Raw genomic sequence first — 20,949 nt, forward strand, 5'->3', positions numbered from 1 at the left:
AGGGATGTGTGCTCTCCCCTCTGCTGTTTTCACTATACACCAACGACTGTATCTCGAAGGACCCCTCTGTCAAGCTCCTAAAGTTTGCTGATGATACAACAATCATTGGTCTCATCCGAGATGGCGACGAGTCAGCCTACAGATGGGAGGTTGAGCAGCTAGTTTTGTGGTGTAGCCGCAACAACCTGGAGCTGAACACACTCAAAACAGTGGAGATGACAGTGGACTTCAGGAAGAACCCCCCCACCTTACCCCTACACTTGGCAGCACTGTATCAGCAGTAAAGTCCTACAAGTTCCTGGGCTCCACTATCTCCCTGGACCTGAAGTGGACATCCAACATCAGGACCATCATCAAAAAGGCACAGCAGAGGATGTACTTCCCGCTCCAGCTCAGGAAGTTCGACCTGCCCCAGGAGCTGCTGATACAGTTCGGCAGAGGAATCATCGAGTCTGTTCTCTGCACCTCCATCACTGTCTGGTTTTGCTCAGCAACCAAACAGGACAAGTACAGACTTCAGTGGACAGTCAGGACTGCAGAAAAGGTCAGTGGTGCAAACCTGCCCTCCATGGAGGAAGGACCTGTACACCTCATGGGTTAAAAGGAGGGAGGAGAGGATCACTGCTGACCCCTCCCACCCTGGACACAATCTGTTTGTGGACGGCGTTACAGGTCACTGTGTACCAAGACAACTAGGCACAGGGACAGTTTCTTCCCCTGAGGTCCTTTCTTTGTATTGGTATTCAGTAATATTCTAATTTTCTGAGATACCGAATTTGGGGTTTTCATTGGTTGTCAGTTATAATCATCACAATTAAAAGAAATAAACATTTGAAATATATCAGTCTGTGTGTAATGAATGAATATAATATACAAGTTTCACTTTTTGAATGGAATTAGTGAAATAAATCAACTTTTTGATGATATTCTAATTATATGACCAGCACCTGTACATCGTACAGATTCATACTAGTTTTAAGTACTCTATTTTTATTCCTACTTATCCCATTTCACAATGAGTATTCCTTTGTCTGTCTGCATTGTTTACTGCCTGTTAATACTGCTTATTTTGTTATATTACACAGCCTTATGCAGGTTTACTGTTTACTTGCCCCTTGCATTGGGATATGTACATACACATCGAGAGCCAATGTACCAGAGTCAAATTTCTCGTGTGTCCGACACACCTGGCCAATAAAGCTGATTCTGATTCTGATAGTGTTTATGGTATGTGTGTATTGCGTGTGTATATAACAGCTGCATGTTGGAATGTACAGTCAGACATAAAACATCTCTGTGTGTGCATGTGTGCGATACCAAACCACTCACCTTGAGCACCTGCTGTATGTGATCCTGGTGCTCTGCCTCAATAATGCGGTCCACGTACCACTTCAGCACTTTGATCAGGTCCCTAGAGAAGACACAGACACACACAATAACCATTCACCTCTAGCTACATTGCACAGTGGATTAGGCAAATATAGAAGAGGCAATGCAGCATTTTAATAAATGAAACCCAATGAATCACACAATATTAAAATCTGTTTCTTAAAAAAATCTGCAGTTTATTTGCTAGCATTTTATAAATATAGTGGATTTAAATATTATAGTCGGTAGTGATGATCTTTGGATGACCATTAAATCCAGAAAAGTCCACTGGTGCATTTTTAAATAAGTGAAGTTTGGAATAAAAATCTCATCTGAAATTTCAAGAGAGGCCTCCTCTATGCAGCTGTAAGCTGGTGACAGAGAAAGGATTCAGTGACTACTGAATGTCAGGATTTTCTAATCCTAATCAGGACTGGAGGACATTTTGGTTTCCTATTAATAACTTATGATAGGGGCAGCACGGTGGCACAGTGGATACGCCATTGCCTCACAGGGAGAAGATCCTGGGTTCGCAACATTTCTGTGCAGAGTTTGCATGTTCTCCCTGTGCATGCGTGGGTTCTCTCTGGGTGCTCCGGCTTCCTCCCGCTCTACAAAGACATGCGGCTGAGGTTGATCGGTGACTCTAAATTTCCCGTAGGAGTAAGTGTGTGTGTGGGTGTTGGCCCTGCGATGGACCGGCGTCCTGTCCAGGGTGTACCCCGCCTTTCGCCTGATGCCGGCTGGGATTGGCTCCAGCGCCCCCATGACGCTATTCGGGACCAAGCGGTATAGAAAATGAGATGAGATGAGATGAGACCCCTTGTGACCTTTTTAAAGCTTTCCTGTGTCTTAAAAACACCAGTTGCTAACAAGTGGCCAAATGAGACTATGTAGACTGTCTGGGACATTGATGAGATGAGAACTTATGATAGTTATAAGAAGTAAAATAACAATAGGAGTCAAGGTGTGGTGAGAGTTTAAAGGAGATGGATGTGGCAGCAGCATTCTGTGGGTGTGTGCGTGAAAACATACACAAAACAAAAGAACACAGCCCCACCACAGTATATTAGCATTTATAGAAAGTGTGAAGCTGGTGAGAACAGCAGGCTCTGAATATGCGCCTGCACACCTGTAAAAGACAGGAAGAAAAACAAGAAGGAAGAAAAAGCCACAATTTCATAATTCACTTCATATCAGCCAGGGGGCACTATAACCATTTTATTCACATGTGTTGTGACTAAATCAAAGCACACAGCAGAGCTACCTCTCAGCACTGACATAGATTGGTCTCTTATACTACCTGCCCGTGTGATACTTCATTAAAATACAAAATGCAGGTAAGACTGAGGTATTGTATGCTCAAGGTGCTGCTGAAGCCTTGAACAGCTACACGTGTGAAGTGAAGGCTGAAACACCATATACCTATAGGACAGAGCTCCGGCAAAGTGACTCTCGATATAGGTGTCCATGACTGGTTTGAAGTGCTGAAATTTGCTGTCCTGTAGGAGGTTGATAATATGGACCTGGAGAAAAACAGAGAAACTCTTTATTAAAAAGTGTTCCTTCATGATTAGCTTATGTACTAATAAACATACAGTCATCCTCGGTCAAATATTCAAACTAAAAACTCAAGGTTTTTAAGGCCCACTATTCCAGGAAATTGAAATATTTAAGATTGAGACAAATGTGCACATCATCTATAAATATATTATAACAAGCTAAAACCATTTTGACACTGTATTACTCCATGCTTCCCTTATGTACAAGTTGCTGTGAAATGCACTGAATTTGTCCAAACCACAGAAGATACGCAAGTCCATTTGTCAGACTTGTTGGATTGACCTTAAAACTACAAAAAGGGAACCTGATGGTTATACCACTCCGCTAGACCTTTTCATCACTGATAATGCCACACTGAGAGGAGAGAGTGTATGTCAGTGTGAGAATGATAAAGAGAGAGAGAGACGCAGAGAGAGATAGAGATTGATCATTGGCCTCCCTGTATCAGTGCAGCATGACCAGGGTGAGATTGTTTCAGCACGCGCTGAAGCGTTACATCACTAGATCTTTCATCAACAGTTAGTTTATCTATAGGTTTCCTATATTTGGCTCAAACACTATGAGACTGTGTCTGACATACAAGAACAATGAGAAACAAAAAATAAAAAAGATCCACAGAAATGACCAGAGCCTCAGAACAGACTACTCACCAGTGAGTCAAACACTTTCAGCCCGTATTTCTGAGAGCTTTCATCCAGAATTCCAAAAAGAGTGTCCAGAGTGTCCTGCAGAAACTGGAAAGGGCACAGAACAAAAGGGAGTTTGGGCAAACAGCTAGAGCATCACATAAACTTGACTTTTTAGTTTTCCTCACTCACGCAACTTGAATTTAGAAACACTTGGATTCAAATCAATAAAGAAACAATAAATATTATGAATGCCAAATAGCAGGAACAATTCAGGCCTGTGAGTTTGATTCTGGGCTTACTTTGACAATCTCTGAGCCATCGATATCCTTCAGCTTAGAGAGGCTGTCACTGATCCTTTCAGGGTGGGCTCGCCACTTCAACAGGTCCAGCATATCACCTGGATAAAGACAAAGAGAGGGAGATATAGAGAGATGCATTAGGAAATAAAGGAGATACAAGAAAGGAAGTGACAAGCAGAAGAGATAAAGACATACCTTGTTTGTTTGTTTAAAAAGCAGGACCAGGTAACCACAGAAAAGCCATATGCATCTCAGATCACAAAGCATCCCCACACCCAAAACCTCCACTGAATCCAAACAGATTATGACATTTTCAAGTGCAGTGGGATAAAGGAGATAAAAAGTCATTTTCCTGAGCCAGAGTCCCCAAACATACGCATGAATAAAACATAAGCCTCCAGAAGAAAGTCTTTTAGCTGTCTCTTTGGATTCTGTTCAACCAGAAGTGTGTCTTCTTGCAACATTATGTATGAATTTACATCTGTGTGTGTGTCTTTGTGTATGTGCATGTCTGCTATTGTTTGTACCAATCAGTCAAATACTTTATTTTTCAATAAGCTCTGCAGCATTTCTTTATTCAATTCACCAGCAAAATCAAATGTATTCAAGGAATTAAAAGCCTCTTGCAAGTGACCTGTACATGTAGCTTTTATCTTTATATATTCTACTAGAGAATTAATACAGTTTTTTTTTTACTGTATCAGTCAGTTTTTTAAATTCTGAAAATACTGTCTGGTAAAATAGTGCCAGAGTCTGATAAAGTTTGTAATACACAAGTGTCTCAGTGGAGTCATTTCTGCTCAGTGTATTTCAATTGATGTTCATCGGTGGCTAAAGATTTTTTTTCACCATGAATAAGGCCAGCTAGTCCTGCTAAAATAAGACTGCAAATCTCACTCTGCAAGCAGATTTCTGAAGGCATATGGATTTATTAGTTTATTACTGGGCTCTGTGGACTGGAAGCTATTCCTACCACCCTGCATATTCACAGGTTTTTATTCACACACATGGATGGCTTGGGGGGAAATACCACTTTCTCACTTGCACAGAACCTGTCTCACTCATGCTTTCTCACTATAACAAGTGGCATTTTACCATTTCGTTTTTTCAAGTGTTGATCATTATCTCTGGGAATACTAGTTCTACACTCTACTTGCTGAACTGCACACGCGTATAAAGGCCAGACAGTGCAACAATGTACATGCTAACCCGTTTCAAATTTGACAACAGCCACAAGCAGCTCACCAGGCAAGTGAGCAAAATGTCAGTCCCTGAGTCTAATTTACCATTTTGCGTGAGCTTTGTGGAGCAGAGAAAGCTGGTGATCCAGAAAGACTCCTTGGTGCCTTTCAATGTCTGGTTGTTGGATGGGAGGTTGTTCTTGGAGAATGGTAGCTTCAGGTAGCGTGAACAATCTGCCAAGCTGGTATTCTCCTCACACTAGAGGGAAAAAGAGAAAGTAAAGCATACATTTAGTGCTCCCATAACAGGATTATAACCTTATTTAAAGGTTCTGAGGCAAATAACTTGAAATAATATAACAGAAGTGAATGATGACAGTTTGCTATTTTGGGGGATTTAATGTGTGCACATCTGAGACTGTCTGAGCTCCAAAGCTACCACACAGTTTGGACTGATTCTTCTATGTCTATTTTGGGACTGAGAAGAAACTAGGCCATGCCGGTTTCATTGAGATCTTAGCAACTTCCATCTGGCATTAGAATGGGCCTTTCCCATCTCTCAAAAGTGGGAACACACCAGGATACCAGAGTTGTCCTCTAAAGCTTGTGCACATACAAAAGCAGTTTGGTTGGGTTACAGTTGAAATCAGAGGTTTACATACACTTTAGCCAAATCCATTTAAACTCAGTTTTTCACAACTCCTCACATTTAATCCTGTAAACATCCCCATTGTAGGTCAGTTAGGATCACTACTTTATCTTGAGAATGTGAAATGTCAGAATAATAGTAGAGAAAATGATTTATTTCACCTATTAATTTCTTTCATCACATTCCCAGTGGGTCAGAAGTTTACATATACTCAGGTAGTATTTGGTAGCACTGCCTTTAAATTGTTTAACTTGGGCCAAACATTTTGAGATACTTTCCACAAACCTTACAATAAAGTGCTGGAATTTTAGTCCAATCCTTCCAGCAGAACTGGTGGAACTGAGTCAGGTTATTGGGCCTGCTTGCTCACTCACACTTTTTCAGTTCTGCCTACATAATTTCTACTGCATTGAGGTCAGGGTTTTGTGATGGCCACTCCAATACCCTGACTTTGTTGTCCTTAAGCCATTTTGCCACAGTTTTGGAAGTATGCTTGGGGTCATTATCCATTTGGAAGACCCATTAGTGATGAAGCTTTAACTTCCTGGCTGATGTCTTAAGATGTTGCTGCAATATATATAACATCACAGTTGTGATGGTGTTCTTCAGCTTGCAAGCCTCCCTGTTTTTCCTCCAGACATAATAGTCATTATGATCAAACAGTTCAATTTTTGTTTCATCAGACCAGAGGACATTTCTCCAAAATGTAAGATCTTTGTCCCCATGTGCAGCTCCAAACCATAGTCTTTCTTTGGCGTTCTTGAAGCAGTGTCTTCTTCTTTGCTAAGCAGCCTTTCAGGTTATGTCAGTATAGGACTCATTTTACTGTGGATATAGATACTTTGGTACCTGTTTCCTCCAGTGTCTTCACAAGGTCATTTGCTGTTGTTCTGGGATTGATTTGTTTTTCAGACCAAAGAATGTTCACCTCTAGGAGGCCTCCTAGAGGTGAACATTCTGCGGCCTCCCTGTTAGAAAGAAAGTCATTAGAAAGTCATAGAAAGTCTAGGAGACAGAACGCGTCTCCTTCCTGAGTGGTATGATGGCTGCGTTGTCCCATGGTGTTTATACTTGCCTAGTATTGTTTGCACAGATGAATGTGATACCTTCAGGCATTTGTAAATAGCTCCCAGGGACGAACCAGACTTGTGGAGGTCCAAAATATTTTTTTCTGAGCTCTTAGTTGATTTCCTTTGATTTTCCCATGATTTCAAACAAAGAGGTACTGAGTTTGAAGGTAGGCCTTAATATACATCCGCAGGTGCACCTCCTACTGACTCAAATGATGTCAATTAGCCTATAAGAGGTTTTTAAAGCCATGACATCATTTTTTGGAATTTTCCAAGCTGTTTAAAGGGACAGTCAACTGAGAATATGTGACCCACTAGAACTGTTATATATTGAATTATAAGTGAAATAATGTGTTAACAGTTTTGGAAAAATGACTTGTGTCATGCATAAAGTACATCCTAACTGACTTGCCAAAAGGAGAGTTTGTTAATATGACATCTGTGGAGTGATAAAAAAAAAATCACTTTTAATGTCGTCAGCCTAAGTGCATGTCAAAATCAATCAATCAATCAATCAAAATTTATTTATATAGCACTTTAAAAACAACTGTAAATCTGGCAACACAAGAGAAAATATCACAGAGAAAAGAGGAATCTTCACTTTTAAAGACAGCTAAAATAAACTATAGCTAACAGTGGTGACAAATAATCAGATATTTCTCACTGTGAATTTACTCCTTGCTTTTCTTTCTTCTGTGAAGCCTGAGATTTATGTATGCACCCTCCTCTTGCAGCTGAGGAAAAGCATGTACTATAGCAATTTTTTCTGAATTGCACCCAAGATGGTTTTGCAGACACTTTTAACTAGAGGTGCTGACCATTTTATTTGCTTCAGTTTTTTTATGTGTTAGATCCAAAATGTGTGAGAAGATGACTGTCAGTCTCTTTAGATCTGTAAAATGCAGAAAACAGACATAAAGGTCATACAAAGCACAGGCTGTGGATTAGGCTACAACAACACCCATCAGCTTGCTTCAAAGGAAATGTGCATGCATGAGTACAGGCTCCCTCTTAGACATGTACAAACAAACTCACTTGTAGCTAAAATCAACCTCAAAGCTTGACAGTGTTACATAAGTGGCCATTACTGAACGTCACGTCACTATTTCTGTAATGGAGCTGTTTGTCAGCAATTGGCACCAAACTGTGTGATAACAGAATTTCTGCCATTTAGTGCAGATGATTCATATAATCATATACAGTGTATAATCCCAACCAAAGTAGGCTCTGCAGTGCCTGGGTGATGCAAACAGTGAATGGGTTCACTTAGGAGAACCTCACTACTGATTATGGAGCTCTGCTCTCTCTGATCTGTGGAAGTCTTTTGTTTTCAATTTTTACTTTGGCCATTAAATATCACATCAAAGGAGTCATACAAGGACTTAAGTGGACAGAAAGGCACAATGACAAAGGAAAAACTGCTTGAACTTTCATAAAGTCAGGTCACTGCCATGTTACAGACATCAAAAACATTAACATTATCTTATCCTACTAATTTGTTAAAAACTGTTTTAAAATAAGTCAGTCTTGGATGAAATCACATATCTGGATAAATATTTCTGCAGTACTTTGTCAAAGCATTGTACATGGGCCCTGCAAAGCACAAGTCTTGAAAGTGAGGGTATGCAGACCTCACCTTGTGAATAATGAGCTCATGGTTGCCATCTGGCAGAGTCCTGCCATCCTCCTGCATCAAAGGAACAAAGGAGTAGCCAAAAAGTTTCTTCTCTCCCTTGTCTTTAGCTGCCAAACAACACATGGACATGACACTGAGTCAAAACAAATACGCACAGGCTGCAAGAGAACAAACTATGAAGCTATTATTATGAAACCAGTTCGGCTTTTCTCATCATGTCATTTAAAATTAGTGAGTTGAAAAAGCAGAGCAATGTTCAGTCATCTGTAAATTTATGTTCCTGTCTTAAACTGCAACTTCTCACCAAGCTGAAAGTACTGTTGACTATTTGTGGTTGGAATTTAAAAGAAGAGCTTTTGATCACTAGTGGTGCTGTGTTTATTCTTGTATCTTGTGGCTAAGTAGCATGCATGCACACAAGCCCAGGGGTGACAGAATACACATTACTTCTAGAGATTTCAGTACAATCAGGAAAATCCAAGGGAGAAGAACACTGCTGGCCCAAGTAAGTATGGATCTCAACAAGGCCAGTTTCAAATTATTCAAAACCTTGAATACATTTAACTACTGACTACGCCGCACTTCACTGTTGGGTGCAGTAAGATATCTACTGCACCTGTAACTACACCACTATAACGTCAGGGTGGAGTGAACTCACCCAGAGTATATTTAACACAACCTCAGCCACCGGCAAAAAGTAAAAACAAGATTTTTAGATGCTGTTAAGTTAATCTTAGGTGGCATTTTAAGAGGATTTCTGAAAGCTATGGGCATTATTTGCATTATGAACATATGTGGTGGAGGAGAGATAGTGGTTATATTGGTAGAAGGATGTTGGAAATGGAGCTGCCAGGCCAGAGGTCAAGAGGAAGGCCAAAGAGGAGATATATGGATGTGCTGAAAGAGGACATGAAGTTAATTGGTGTGAGAGTAGAGGATGCCGAGGATAGAGTTAGGTGAAAATGAATGATTTGCTGTGGCAAACCCTAACGGGAACAGCTGAATGAAGAAAAAGAAGAAGATGCATAGTATAACGAAATTTTTTCCGGCAGCTCTCACCTTAAAATACATTATTTACATAAAACAAAATTGTATAAAGGGTCTTATATTTGTATAGCGCCTTTCTATGCTTTACAGCACACTCAAAGTGCTTCACACTATTTGGCCATTCACCCAATCGCACTCCCAAACGCTCACACATTCACACACCAGTGTTATCCCCGGGAGCAACTGGGGATTCAGTGTCTTGCTCAAGGACACTTCGACATGTTGACTGGACAAGCCGGGAAAAGAACCGCTAATCCTCCGGCTAGCAAATGACCCCCTCTCCCTCCTGAGCCACAGCCGCCCCACAACGCTGGCTACTCTTCTAAAGCGGTTTCAGCCGGCACCACACAGCTTTAACACAAACGACAGCTCACAACGTATAAGTCAATATAAAAACATGAACAAATAAAAAGGGATGTATGGGACCTAATCAGGTCAGCAGGGGTTAGGGGGGTGATTGATTTCACAGCCCTGGGGAAGAAGCTCTGTCTCAATCTGTTTGTTTTAGTCTTTATATCCTGTACCTTTTCCTGGAGGGAAGAGGCACAAATAGACTGTTGCTTTGGGGGGTAGGGTCTGCAGCAATCTGTTCGGCCCTCCTCTGGATCCGGTCAGTGTACAGTGAGTCCATATCCAGAAGAGGACTCCCTACAATGCCCTGAACTGCTCTCACCACCCAGGTCAAGTCCTTTCTGTCCTGTGCAGTGCAGCTCCCGTACCACACTGTTGCACTGAGACAGAGGATGCTCTCTACTGTCGCTCTGTAGAAGTTTGTGAGCAGCTGAGAGGAGAGACCAGCACGTTTCAGCTTCCTGAGGAAGAAAAGCCATTGCTGGGCTTCCTTCACCAGGTAGGATGTGTTCAGAGACCAGGTCAGGTCAGATGTGATGTGGATGCCCAGGAACTTGATGTTATCCACTTGCTCTGCCACCTCCCCGTGTATGAGAAGAGGAGCATATTTTGTCTTCCTGTACCTCCTATAATCCACAATGATTTCCTTAGTTTTGTTGGTGTTCAGGACAAGATTGTTATCTGAACACCACCTTGTCAGGTGCTGGATCTCCTCTCTGTAGTGAGTCTCATCATTGTCTGAGACCCACTATGGTGGTGTCGTCTGCAAACGTCACTACTGTGTTTGTGGCGTGAATGGCATCACAGTCATGGGTAAACAGAGTGAAGAGAACTGGGCTGAGCACACAGCCCTGTGCTGTGGTGCACCTGTGTTCAGGATCAGTGTAGATGATGTGCAGCTTCCGATTGTCACCAATTGAGGCCTGTTAGTAAAGAAGTCTTTAATCCAATGACACCTCATTGCAGGCATTCCCAAATTGTGCAGTTTCAGTGCCCGTTTGTCTGAGATTACAGTGTTAAATGCTGAACTGAAGTCAACAAATAGCATCCTGACATAAGTGTTAGGATGCTCCAGGTGGGACAGGGCAGTGTGTAATGCTATTGAGACAGCATCCTCTGTTGATTGATTCTCCCTGTAGGTGAACTGATGGCTGTCCAGACCAACAGGGATGACGTCCTTGATATGCTTTAGAATGATCCTCTGAAAGCGCTTCATAATTACTGGTGTCAGAACAACAAGGTGGTAATCACTGAGGCAGGTGACAGCTGATTTCTTGGGCACAGGCACAATGATGGAGGACTTGAGGCACACAGGGACTGAAGCAAGATGCAGGGACAGGTTAGAAATGTCCAAGAAAACTCCTGCCAGTTGGTCAGCACATGGCTTCATAACCTGACCTGACACCCTGTCTGGTTCTGCGGCTTTGTTGGTGTTGATCTTCCTCAGGGTGGAGCTCACCTGGTGTAGCTGCAGGATGAGAGGCTGGTGCTGTTCCTCGAGCTGAGGGAGTTGTACAGTTCCTCTGGTGGATCGAAGCATGCAAAGAAACTATTCAGGGAGGGTGGGATCATGGCTGACCTGCTGGTTGTTGCCTAGTCTGTTATTGTTTTGATGCCTCTTCACATACTCTGTGTTGTTATTCATAAAGTGCCCCTCATTATGCTGTTTGTACCTGTGTTTGGCCAGCTGCATGACCTTCTTGCGTTCTTTCGGGGGCCTGCTATAGTCCAGCCTGTCACCTGATCTGAATGCAGCATCCCGAACTTTGAGCAGAGGTGGCACTGTATTGTCCAACCATGGTTTATGGTTTGGAAAAACCCTGATGGACTTTGTAGGTACGACAGCATCAGTACAGAACTGCACATAGTCCAGAACAGTTGATGTATAAGCCTCCAAGTCTGACCCCTCTTTGAACACCCCAAGTCAGTATGCTCAAAACAGTCCTGTAAAGCTGAAGAAGCCTCCTCTGTCCACACCTTAACTGTTTTGGTGATTGGATTTCTCCTGCAGATCAGAGGTTTATATGCTGGGATCAGCTCCACAAAGATGTGATCTGACATGCCCAAGTGTGGAGCAGCTATGGCCTTGTATGCTCCCAGGATGCTGCAATAAACTTGATCCAGGATATTATTGTCCCTGGTTGGAAAATGGATGAATCTGTAGAATTTGGGAAACACTGCTTTAAGTTCCATACGGTTAAAGTGTCCAGCCACAATCACAGCCGCTTCTGGGTTTGCGTTCATCTGCTTGCTGATCAGGCAGTACAGCTCCTCCAGCGCTAGCTTAGCATTAGCTCGTGGCAGTATATAGGCAGCTACAATCAGGATTGAGCAAATCTCTCTCAACATTTTAAAAGGTCTGCATTTCACTGCCAGATATTCAAAGTATACAATGTATACAAGGTGGCAAGTGAGAAGTGTAGTGCTAGAAATGTTTCTATTTCCGTTCATTTCAACACCAGTAACTCATTTAGGCATACAGTAGTCTGTTTGTGTTTTCACTTTCCCTAGAGAAGTGCATGTTGTACTGTTATTAACTCAGAAATCAGTACCCCTCCAACATTTCATTTCTGTCTTGCTTTGCTGTGATTAAGGTTTTACACCAGGAAAGTTACTACATACAAAACTTTACAATTCTGTTTTTCTTGGGACAGGTTTCCCTAATCTATTGTATAAGCCTTTGTAGCCTTTGGAGAGTGACTGGAAGGATTAAGTGGTACTGTGTGAAATGCAGGCTTAGCTGAGCTTGGCAGAGATTGATGAATGCTGCATTACAAAACTGCTCTACCACATGCACTTTGCTATTATATAGTACAATGTAATGGTTTGGGGGCTTGCTAGCCCACTTCTCATCAGGTTGCCCTGGTTCCTCAACACCTGACGTGGACCTTGTTGACCCGGGTGATGTCCGAGCCAGTGTGACTCTTATTTTTCCAACTCTCATTACCCATGAGGTAGGCAGGTAGCATTAAGGGCCTTGCCTAAGGACCCAGGCTGGATATTGACTGCGCCCTGACTGGGGTTTGAACCCCCAGTCTTCCGTACCAAAGTCAATGGTGTGTATATGTATATCAGGACTAGCTCCTTTAACTGAAGCAACAGTACATCTGCTATTACAATATGTGTTTCAGTTTAAAATAATACATTCTGTCAAAAAAAAATCAGTTATTATAAAGTTCAATAAAGCACTACACTGACAGGTCTTTATAGTCCTCAACAGCACCATTAGGAACAACACTGCCAACAAATCAACATTTACCAATGCTGCATAATGATGACAAATACAAGACAAAATTTTAAAACATATTAATAAACATGAGCTTTCTTTTTGCCTTAACTGAAAAGGACAGTGTCTCCTAATCATGCACTATTTCTACATTCAGGTTGCCACTAAGGGTACGTATAATATAGTCTTCTCGGTTTGGTGTCACCACAGGGCTAAATTGAGCTCTTAATGGGCAGCCCTTGGGTAGCAATGCTAGCATTGCCAGCAGTAATAAGGCTGCTGCAAACAGACACACAGCCTCCCAGCTTGGCATAATAATATCAGCTTGCTATGAGAGAAGAGGTTCCCTGTAGCCCAGAAAGAAAGTCCAAGAGTGTGAGAGCAATATTTTGTTCCTAATTAAAGTAACATCTCATTAGGAGGTGAGAAGTTGGACAAACTAGTCTCAGTATGAAAATGATAATACAAGCACACACATTGTTTGTGTTTGGCAACAGTCTGGAGGGTTGTCAAGTTGAAGCAGGTGGGAAAGTGAATGCTTATCATGCTCTTGTACCTCCACAACAACACCTCTTTACCCTCAACTCCCCAGGATAATCAACAGGAAATAAAGCAGTGCCTCAGGCATTCACATACCAGGCAGCTAATGTGTGAGACTGTGTGAAAGCCTGGAAATGCACATCCCCATTCCCACTTACTGGAGCAGTGTCGGAACTCAAACCGGACATGCGACCCCCGAAACATGTCAACTGGGATAGGAAGCTTGAGCTGCTCTGCCCAGCGAGGGCTGTTGTTGTGGTACAGAACCAATGAGTGATACTCATCCCCACCTGGTTCGCCCGAGCCAGCAGCGACATGATTCTGAAAGACAGAAAAAAGGAAGCAAACAGAGGCACACAAGAAGAATGACGTTTAGAAAGAACAGAAAGTAAAGAGAGGAGAAATGAAAGGTCATGGTGACAATAATGGCAGATTTGAAAGACACAATGAACTAATATGTCAAACATGAATAGTTACAAATGTATTGAAAACTGTACCAATGCCATAAATGCCAATAAAGTGAGAATACCACGAGGTACATATTTATGTGTGTTCGAAGGTTGCATGCCATGTGGTGGGAGAGGCACTGACAGCAGGGTTATATTTGAATCTATTTTCTGTCCAGGGCCAAGGCAGGGCAGGAAACCACAGAGGCAAACTGTCACAGCGCTGCACCATAAACAGGCTATGGAAAGCCACTTAGCTCTCATGTGGGTTAGCAATATTTAAATGATGAGTTTCTCTGCAAAATAAGACTTAAGCGTGAACTGGTACAGTGGTTCCTAGCCTTAAATATAGTGTCCAGTCCTTAAAAATGATACTTGCACAATGAGAGTTATGGTTCTTGCAAAATGGAAACATTACAAATGTAACACACAGTTGCTAAATCAAAGTGTGTTTGTACCTTGAGGATTTGTCCATCAATATCCAGCAGAAAGATGGTGATCTCTACATTCCTGGCTACGCTTTTCCCGCCTTTATCAAACTCTCCTTTCTCCAATGTGATATAAAGGTCATTCCTCATCTCTCCTGCGGGAACAGGAAGGTAAAAGAGGCAACAAGGCATTGACTATGTACACAAGAAATGTCTCAGCAGCTTGATAACAATTTTTGGTGTCGTTAGTCACAAGAAGAGTGGGCAGCATTCACATTGATGGCATTCAACGATACTGTATTTTTTGTGCTGATGTGAAATCTAATCCTGATCTATAAGTACTTCATCAATTTAGCTGGCTGGCAACAAAGCAGAATCAGAGATATCTTTTTGATTCCAATGCATTCTTCTTCCTTATCCAAACCCTTGTTTTTATATTACTAAAAAGCAACTTGATTTTTCTTTGTATTTATTATTTTACTTATCAGATTTTATTTATTATTTTATTTATCAGATTTCCACAGTGATACATTTACATGCAAAACCCTTGCACAGGTACATAATTGGTGTTTCTATGACTGTTTTCCCAGTACTCGCTCGAACCAGAAGTTGTTCCAGTCAACCAAAGATCAAGGATGTTCCAAGTCTCTTATATTGTCTCTGAGGAGTGAGGAGGCTGCTGGAGGAGCCACAAGTGATACACAAGACCATTCTTCACCGAAGTTTTTATGAAAAGAAACTGTCAAAAATCAGATGGTGATTGGATGCTTCAGATGAAAAGATGTTGCATGCTGTTAATGTGTTTCCTTGAGTCTTCTCTCCTTGCATTTTTTCCTCGTATTTTATGTGATAAAGGAAAAACGTTTCCTGCACATGAATTTTTAATAACCTTGTAAAGTCAACTGGAGATTCATAAAAATATCTGATCTATAAATGCTCCAGTAACACATTGATTCTGGTTGTAATTAGGATTAATTTCCATATGACTGAATTGTTAGTGTTTTGTTGTCCAATTAGCAGAAACCAGTACATTTTCTTGGATTAGCAAATAAAATAATTTTTGCTTGGTTTTGGTCCATTTTATACCATACATAACGCAGCAGTCAATGTAGCATTTTTGTGAGAAGTTAATATTTACAGCATCAACACAAGTGGGGAGCTTGTTCAAATGTCAAAGAATAACATGAAATTTCTTGTTTCACATACAACTCGTGGTTATTGTGTGTCAAGTATGTATGCAACACTGAACATGATGCAATAGAACATTAGTACTGTATCAGTATTACTGGGGGAAAAACATTCCCCTGTTATTACTGCTGCGCTACCTGACTTACACAACCGACCACATATGACCTAGTTTCAGAGACAGGGCAGCAATGGCAAAGAGGAGTGGAGGGAGAAGAGGATCGGATACTGCTGGAGTTTGCTTTGACTCTCACTTTGCCCTTAAAATTAGAGGGAGAAGTTAGTTAAAGCTGCTTTAATTTATCATCCATCTGTAGGTTCCCTGTATAACCTTGGTAAGTGATAGTGTATGTGTGCTCATCCTCATATCTGTATCTCCGGGATCAATACTGATTTTCTGCTCTTAACAACAGTCACCATAGCAACATGAGGCTTTCTATATACACTCATACTGTACACTCAACAGCACACAAACACAATGACCGCAGCAAGGTGGACACACTAGAGGAGAAGGTGGAGAGGGTGGGAGTGGAGCAGCTGGATGAAGAAAACGATGTATTTGCATGTGAGCAGGACAATGAGAACGATACAGTCAAATACAATTCAAGAAAAAAAGAGAGGGAGAGAGAATTTCTTTCCAAAGGGCAACCTTACACAGACACAAAGGGTGAGAGCACTCAGTGTTCAGGGTTTGTAGTCAGACAAAGAAAGATACAGTCAACATAAATCTGCCTTAGTGAGACGCAGGGGGATCTACTGTCTGTGGTTCTTCGTTATCTGTGTGACCAGACAGGACACCTCACTTATTTAAAAAAACAACTCTTCTGTGGATAAAAGGTCCCCTGTTGTCCAGCTCCCAGAAAAATGACCAGAAAAAGTGAGAAAACAAAACCAGACAGCACTTTCCCATGTATAGGTAATTATAAACACATACATTTTTAGCCCTTTAATTTAACTTACATTCAAACAGATGTACATTTGTCCAGAAGGCAAAAGACCCATTACATCTAAGTCTGGGGGTCTCATTTAGAGAAGATGTTATCTAAGTGATGCCTGTCTACCTGAAACAACCTGGATAGTAACTCCCTCATTGCGTAGTATTTGTCGCAGAATTGGACATAGTTTCCCCTTCTCCAAAGTGTTTCTGTAGGCTCCTCTGCGTGCTGTTTGTTCACCAAGCACTTCCAATGTGCGAGTGAAGACACATCTGGTACAAAGAGCACAAGCCTCACTCGAGGTGTATGCGAAATGATAGGTGCTGCACATGCTATGCTTTTGGTCTGTGCCACTGCATGTGTGCACCTAAATCGGCCAGAGTGATCGGCCAGTCACTGATCATGGCCAACTGCACTGAAAACCAGTCATTTCTGATCTCCGCCGATCAATCGGTGCATCTCAATGAAAGACGTTATTAAGTTTATAGCCTCCAAAGGTGTCAGCTAAAATATATTCTTATAATTTTATGAGCTGACATTTCACTAAGAAACTAATGTTTTGCTACTCGGACTGATTTATATTACACAATATTGTGATTAACCAGTTTATTATATTTAAAATTCATGTGAAACAGAGCAAATTATATGTTATCAGACAGGCAGAAAAGCAGGACTGTTAAAATCGGGAGGGTTTTATCGGTTGCACAATTTGATCACAGTGAGGAGTGCATCAGATCACCATGCAACATGTGCTGATTTTCAGAAAGAAACTGTATTTCAGGAAGATAAAGTTCCCACCTCATTGGGTCTATACATTTTATTCAGCTGGGAGTCATAAGCATAAGTCAAGTGTGGGTTTGATCTTGAATTAAAAATGTCCAAATACTTCAATTAAGCCCTGTAGAAGGTAATTTATTATATTAGGCCCTTGTATTCAGGTTAGTGGTGTTTAGGAGTAATGTACTCTTCCCACATTAGACCTATAGAAAAACTTTCTGTTTAGCAATAGGAAAGACATAAAATAATCTCAACCCAACAAGACAGGTGAAATTCTTCAACACAATGGAGGATGTAACAGCTAACAATCAACTTTATTTCTTGTGCATCTATTCTTGTTTGTTGTGTTTGTGGTGTCCTACCAGGCATGATGACATCAGAGAAGCCCAGCTTCCTGGTGATCGACACCCCCCGGGTGAAAAGTACCATGTACTCCCGTCTCAGCTGTTCCATGTCTCCGTGGAGGAGCTGGAGAGCCACTGCTAGGCCTAAAATGAAATAAAGGCAAAATTCACAACCTGAAATACCTGAAAAATTATATACAGCCACTGCATGGTTTGATTTCTATTTAAAGCTCAAAATAAATCAAAACCCTGTTTCTAACATTATAGATATTCTTGGTATTAGTGAGCTCTGAAAAAGATTTTATGAGGGCATTTTTCATAAGGGCATATTTCAAGTTTTATTACAGCCACAAACTGCAAACCAGACAAGTACAGTTTTACTGTATTTGCCAACAGCAACACCTATGTGTAAAGAACACAAGCAGACACCCCCACACACATAAACAAAAACAGCCTGTGATTCAAGATGAAATCCTACATGAAGGTTGTCTCAGAACAGTATGCTTATGCAATAACACCAAATGTCAAAACAATTCAATTAAAGCACAAGCTTTAATAAGTATTTAGAGTTCAAACTGCATCTCCTTGATGTGCGTGTGTGTGTGTGTGTGTGTCGATGCTCACAACAAGGACAGGCAAATGCATGAACAGCAAACAGCAAGGGAATGTGTGAGACAGGAAGATGATGATTATTATTGTTGTTGTGTATGTTTCAAGAAAGCTGGGAGACAGTGCTGAAATGGTTCATTAGCTGCAAGAGGTTTCAGTCACTAAGTGTCAACAAAGAGACGTGACTTGTTTGCAGACCTGTTAGCAATATGCCAAACTACCCGGTGATACAAAGATGGAGAGCAGCAAGAAGCAGTGAAGTTGAGAGAAAAATGGTTTAAATTGTTTATTAGATGGTACTTAAAGTCCAGAACTCAAATTCAAGTTCAACTCAAGTTCAGGTTTTGAGGACTGGGGACTTGACTTGGACTTGAGCATTGACTACATTTGGACTCGGAAGTTGGAGATGAGGACTGACTTTTTTTTTTTGCAATAAGCTATAATAATTTGGCCTAAGATATTGATATTAAAACCTATTCACTTGCAAAATGCTGTAGCTGGCACACTTCCATCAAAACATACACTATAAATGATTTTTATGTATCAAATTGCCAAGCAATGTGGTGATACAATACACTGTTAGAAGGTTTGGAAAATAAAATGGTGAGAGTTGTGTCAAATGTAGACTTTGATGACTGACTCGGGTAACGGACTCAACTCAGATTCGACAGATTATTCTTGAACTCGAACACTGAGGACTCAAGACTTGACTCGGACTTGAAGTTTAGTGACTCAACTAAAACACTGGTCAGAGAACACACATAATGCATAATAAATGCGCATTCCATTGATTACCTCCCTTCCTTATTTAAATCTCTGGCAGATTAAATGTGTGTGATTCTAGGTTACATTACATTTCAGCGCTGACAGTTTTCTGTGCTATTGATTCCTTTGTCATGTTGGTGCAGCCACTCCTGTGGCGAGTTTCCCTGCCTTCTCCTGTTTACTCATCTGTTCACCCTGGTCCTCCTGGTTCCTGCCACTAGTGATGTCCAATTGACACCATGACTCCTATATCAAACCACTTCATCGTGTTCACCATTGTATCGAGCATTGGTTCATTCATTCAAAGGTTCAGTTTAGTGCCATCTGGTGGCGAAATAGTATGCAGTAGAACAATGTCTGAATTATGTGATGGGTGTAACTAGGCTTTGTGTGAATGATGTGAAAACGTTTGTAAAGATTAAACTGGGTAAGTTTTATCTCATTATAACTTGAAAGTACGTGGTTGTATTTAATTATAATATGGTGGTGTATTTTGATGGGCTCACTGCATGTTTGATGATTCAGCATTAAGTAAGTAAGTAAGTAAACTTTATTTATATAGCACTTTTCACAGACAGAATCACAAAGTGCTTCACAACATCACAGAATAGTAATAATAATAATAAACACAATATACATAAAACCTAAAAGCAATTCAAATAACAGAATAAAAACAGTTCATAAAAATCTGTAAACCCAATCAATTAAAAAACTGTCTAAATAAATGTGTCTTCAGCTGCTTTTTAAAACCCTCAACAGATTCGGCCATACGTAAAGACAAGGGCAGAGCATTCCACAACCTTGGGGCAACCGCCTTAAAAGACAGGTCCCCCCGAGATTTAAAACGAGTTTTTGGGACCAACAAAAGGGGCTGATTTGAGGAACGAAGGGTATGTTTGGGAGAATATGAAACCAACAAATCAGTAATATACTGGGGGACCTGCCCATGTAGTGCTCTAAATGTCAGCACTAAAATTTTAAAATCAACTCTGACCTTGACTGGTAGCCAGTGAAGTGAGTACAAAAGCGGAGTGATATGAGCCAATCTAGAGGTTTCTTTGAGGAGCCTCGCAGCAGCATTCTGGGAAATCTGAAGTTGGTTTAAAGTAGACTTATTACAACAAGTAAAAAGAGAGTTACAATAATCAATACGCGAAGAAATAAAAGCATGAACAATCATTTCAAGATCCGCCTTTGATAAAATATTCCTTAATTTAGAAATATCTCTCAAATGATAAAAGCAGTTCCTGACTAATTGTCTTATATAACAATCAAGAGACATAGCCTGGTCCAACACAACACCAAGGTTTCTCAGGCTCAACTGGACGGAGGAGCCCAGCAAACAAGGTGTTGTTTAATTACTGCGAACTTGTTAACAGGTGCAACAATAACAGTTTCAGTCTTATCGGAGTTTATGTGAAGATAATTATTATTTAGCCAGTTCTTCATGGAAGACACACACTCTAATAATATTGCTAAAAAGTGAAACTCTGAATCATTAAAAGAACAGTAAATTTGAAGATCATCTGCATAAAACTGATATGACGCATTCTTAAAACGCCGGATAATCTGACCCAGAGGAAAAATATATAATAATAACAAGAGAGGACCCCAGACCGACCCCTGTGGAACTCCACAGGACAGAGCAGCCACTTCAGACATAACATTATTAATGACCACATTAAAAGTTAGAGCTAGCTAGCTAGCTAGCTAGAGTTAACAGAGTTTTTAAAGACTGATATTTTTTATGAAAAAGCAGCTTTGAAAGGTGGGGATAATGTCAGTTCAACGAATTTAATTAGTGTTATATTGCCATTGACAAACCCATTAAAAGCGTTTTTTTCTCCTGCATACGTGTATGTACGTTTTTTTGTTCTTGCCAGATTAAGAAATTAGCACTG

General features: G+C 40.9%; 1 protein-coding gene across 1 annotated transcript in view; it reads right to left on the minus strand.

Moving 5' to 3' along the window:
* The window catches only part of dock4b (dedicator of cytokinesis 4b), a 173,618-nt gene that overhangs the window by 80,467 nt on the left and 72,202 nt on the right, over nucleotides 1-20,949 (minus strand). Inside the window, 9 exon segments of the mRNA XM_020614412.1 lie at nucleotides 1,330-1,411; nucleotides 2,794-2,894; nucleotides 3,582-3,665; nucleotides 3,860-3,957; nucleotides 5,146-5,299; nucleotides 8,396-8,502; nucleotides 13,718-13,880; nucleotides 14,464-14,588; nucleotides 17,693-17,818. Of these exon segments, the coding sequence (XP_020470068.1) occupies nucleotides 1,330-1,411; nucleotides 2,794-2,894; nucleotides 3,582-3,665; nucleotides 3,860-3,957; nucleotides 5,146-5,299; nucleotides 8,396-8,502; nucleotides 13,718-13,880; nucleotides 14,464-14,588; nucleotides 17,693-17,818 (1,040 nt within the window).

The sequence above is a fragment of the Monopterus albus genome, unplaced genomic scaffold (assembly GCF_001952655.1).
Source record: "Monopterus albus unplaced genomic scaffold, M_albus_1.0 scaffold145.1, whole genome shotgun sequence".
Lineage (NCBI taxonomy): Eukaryota > Metazoa > Chordata > Actinopteri > Synbranchiformes > Synbranchidae > Monopterus > Monopterus albus.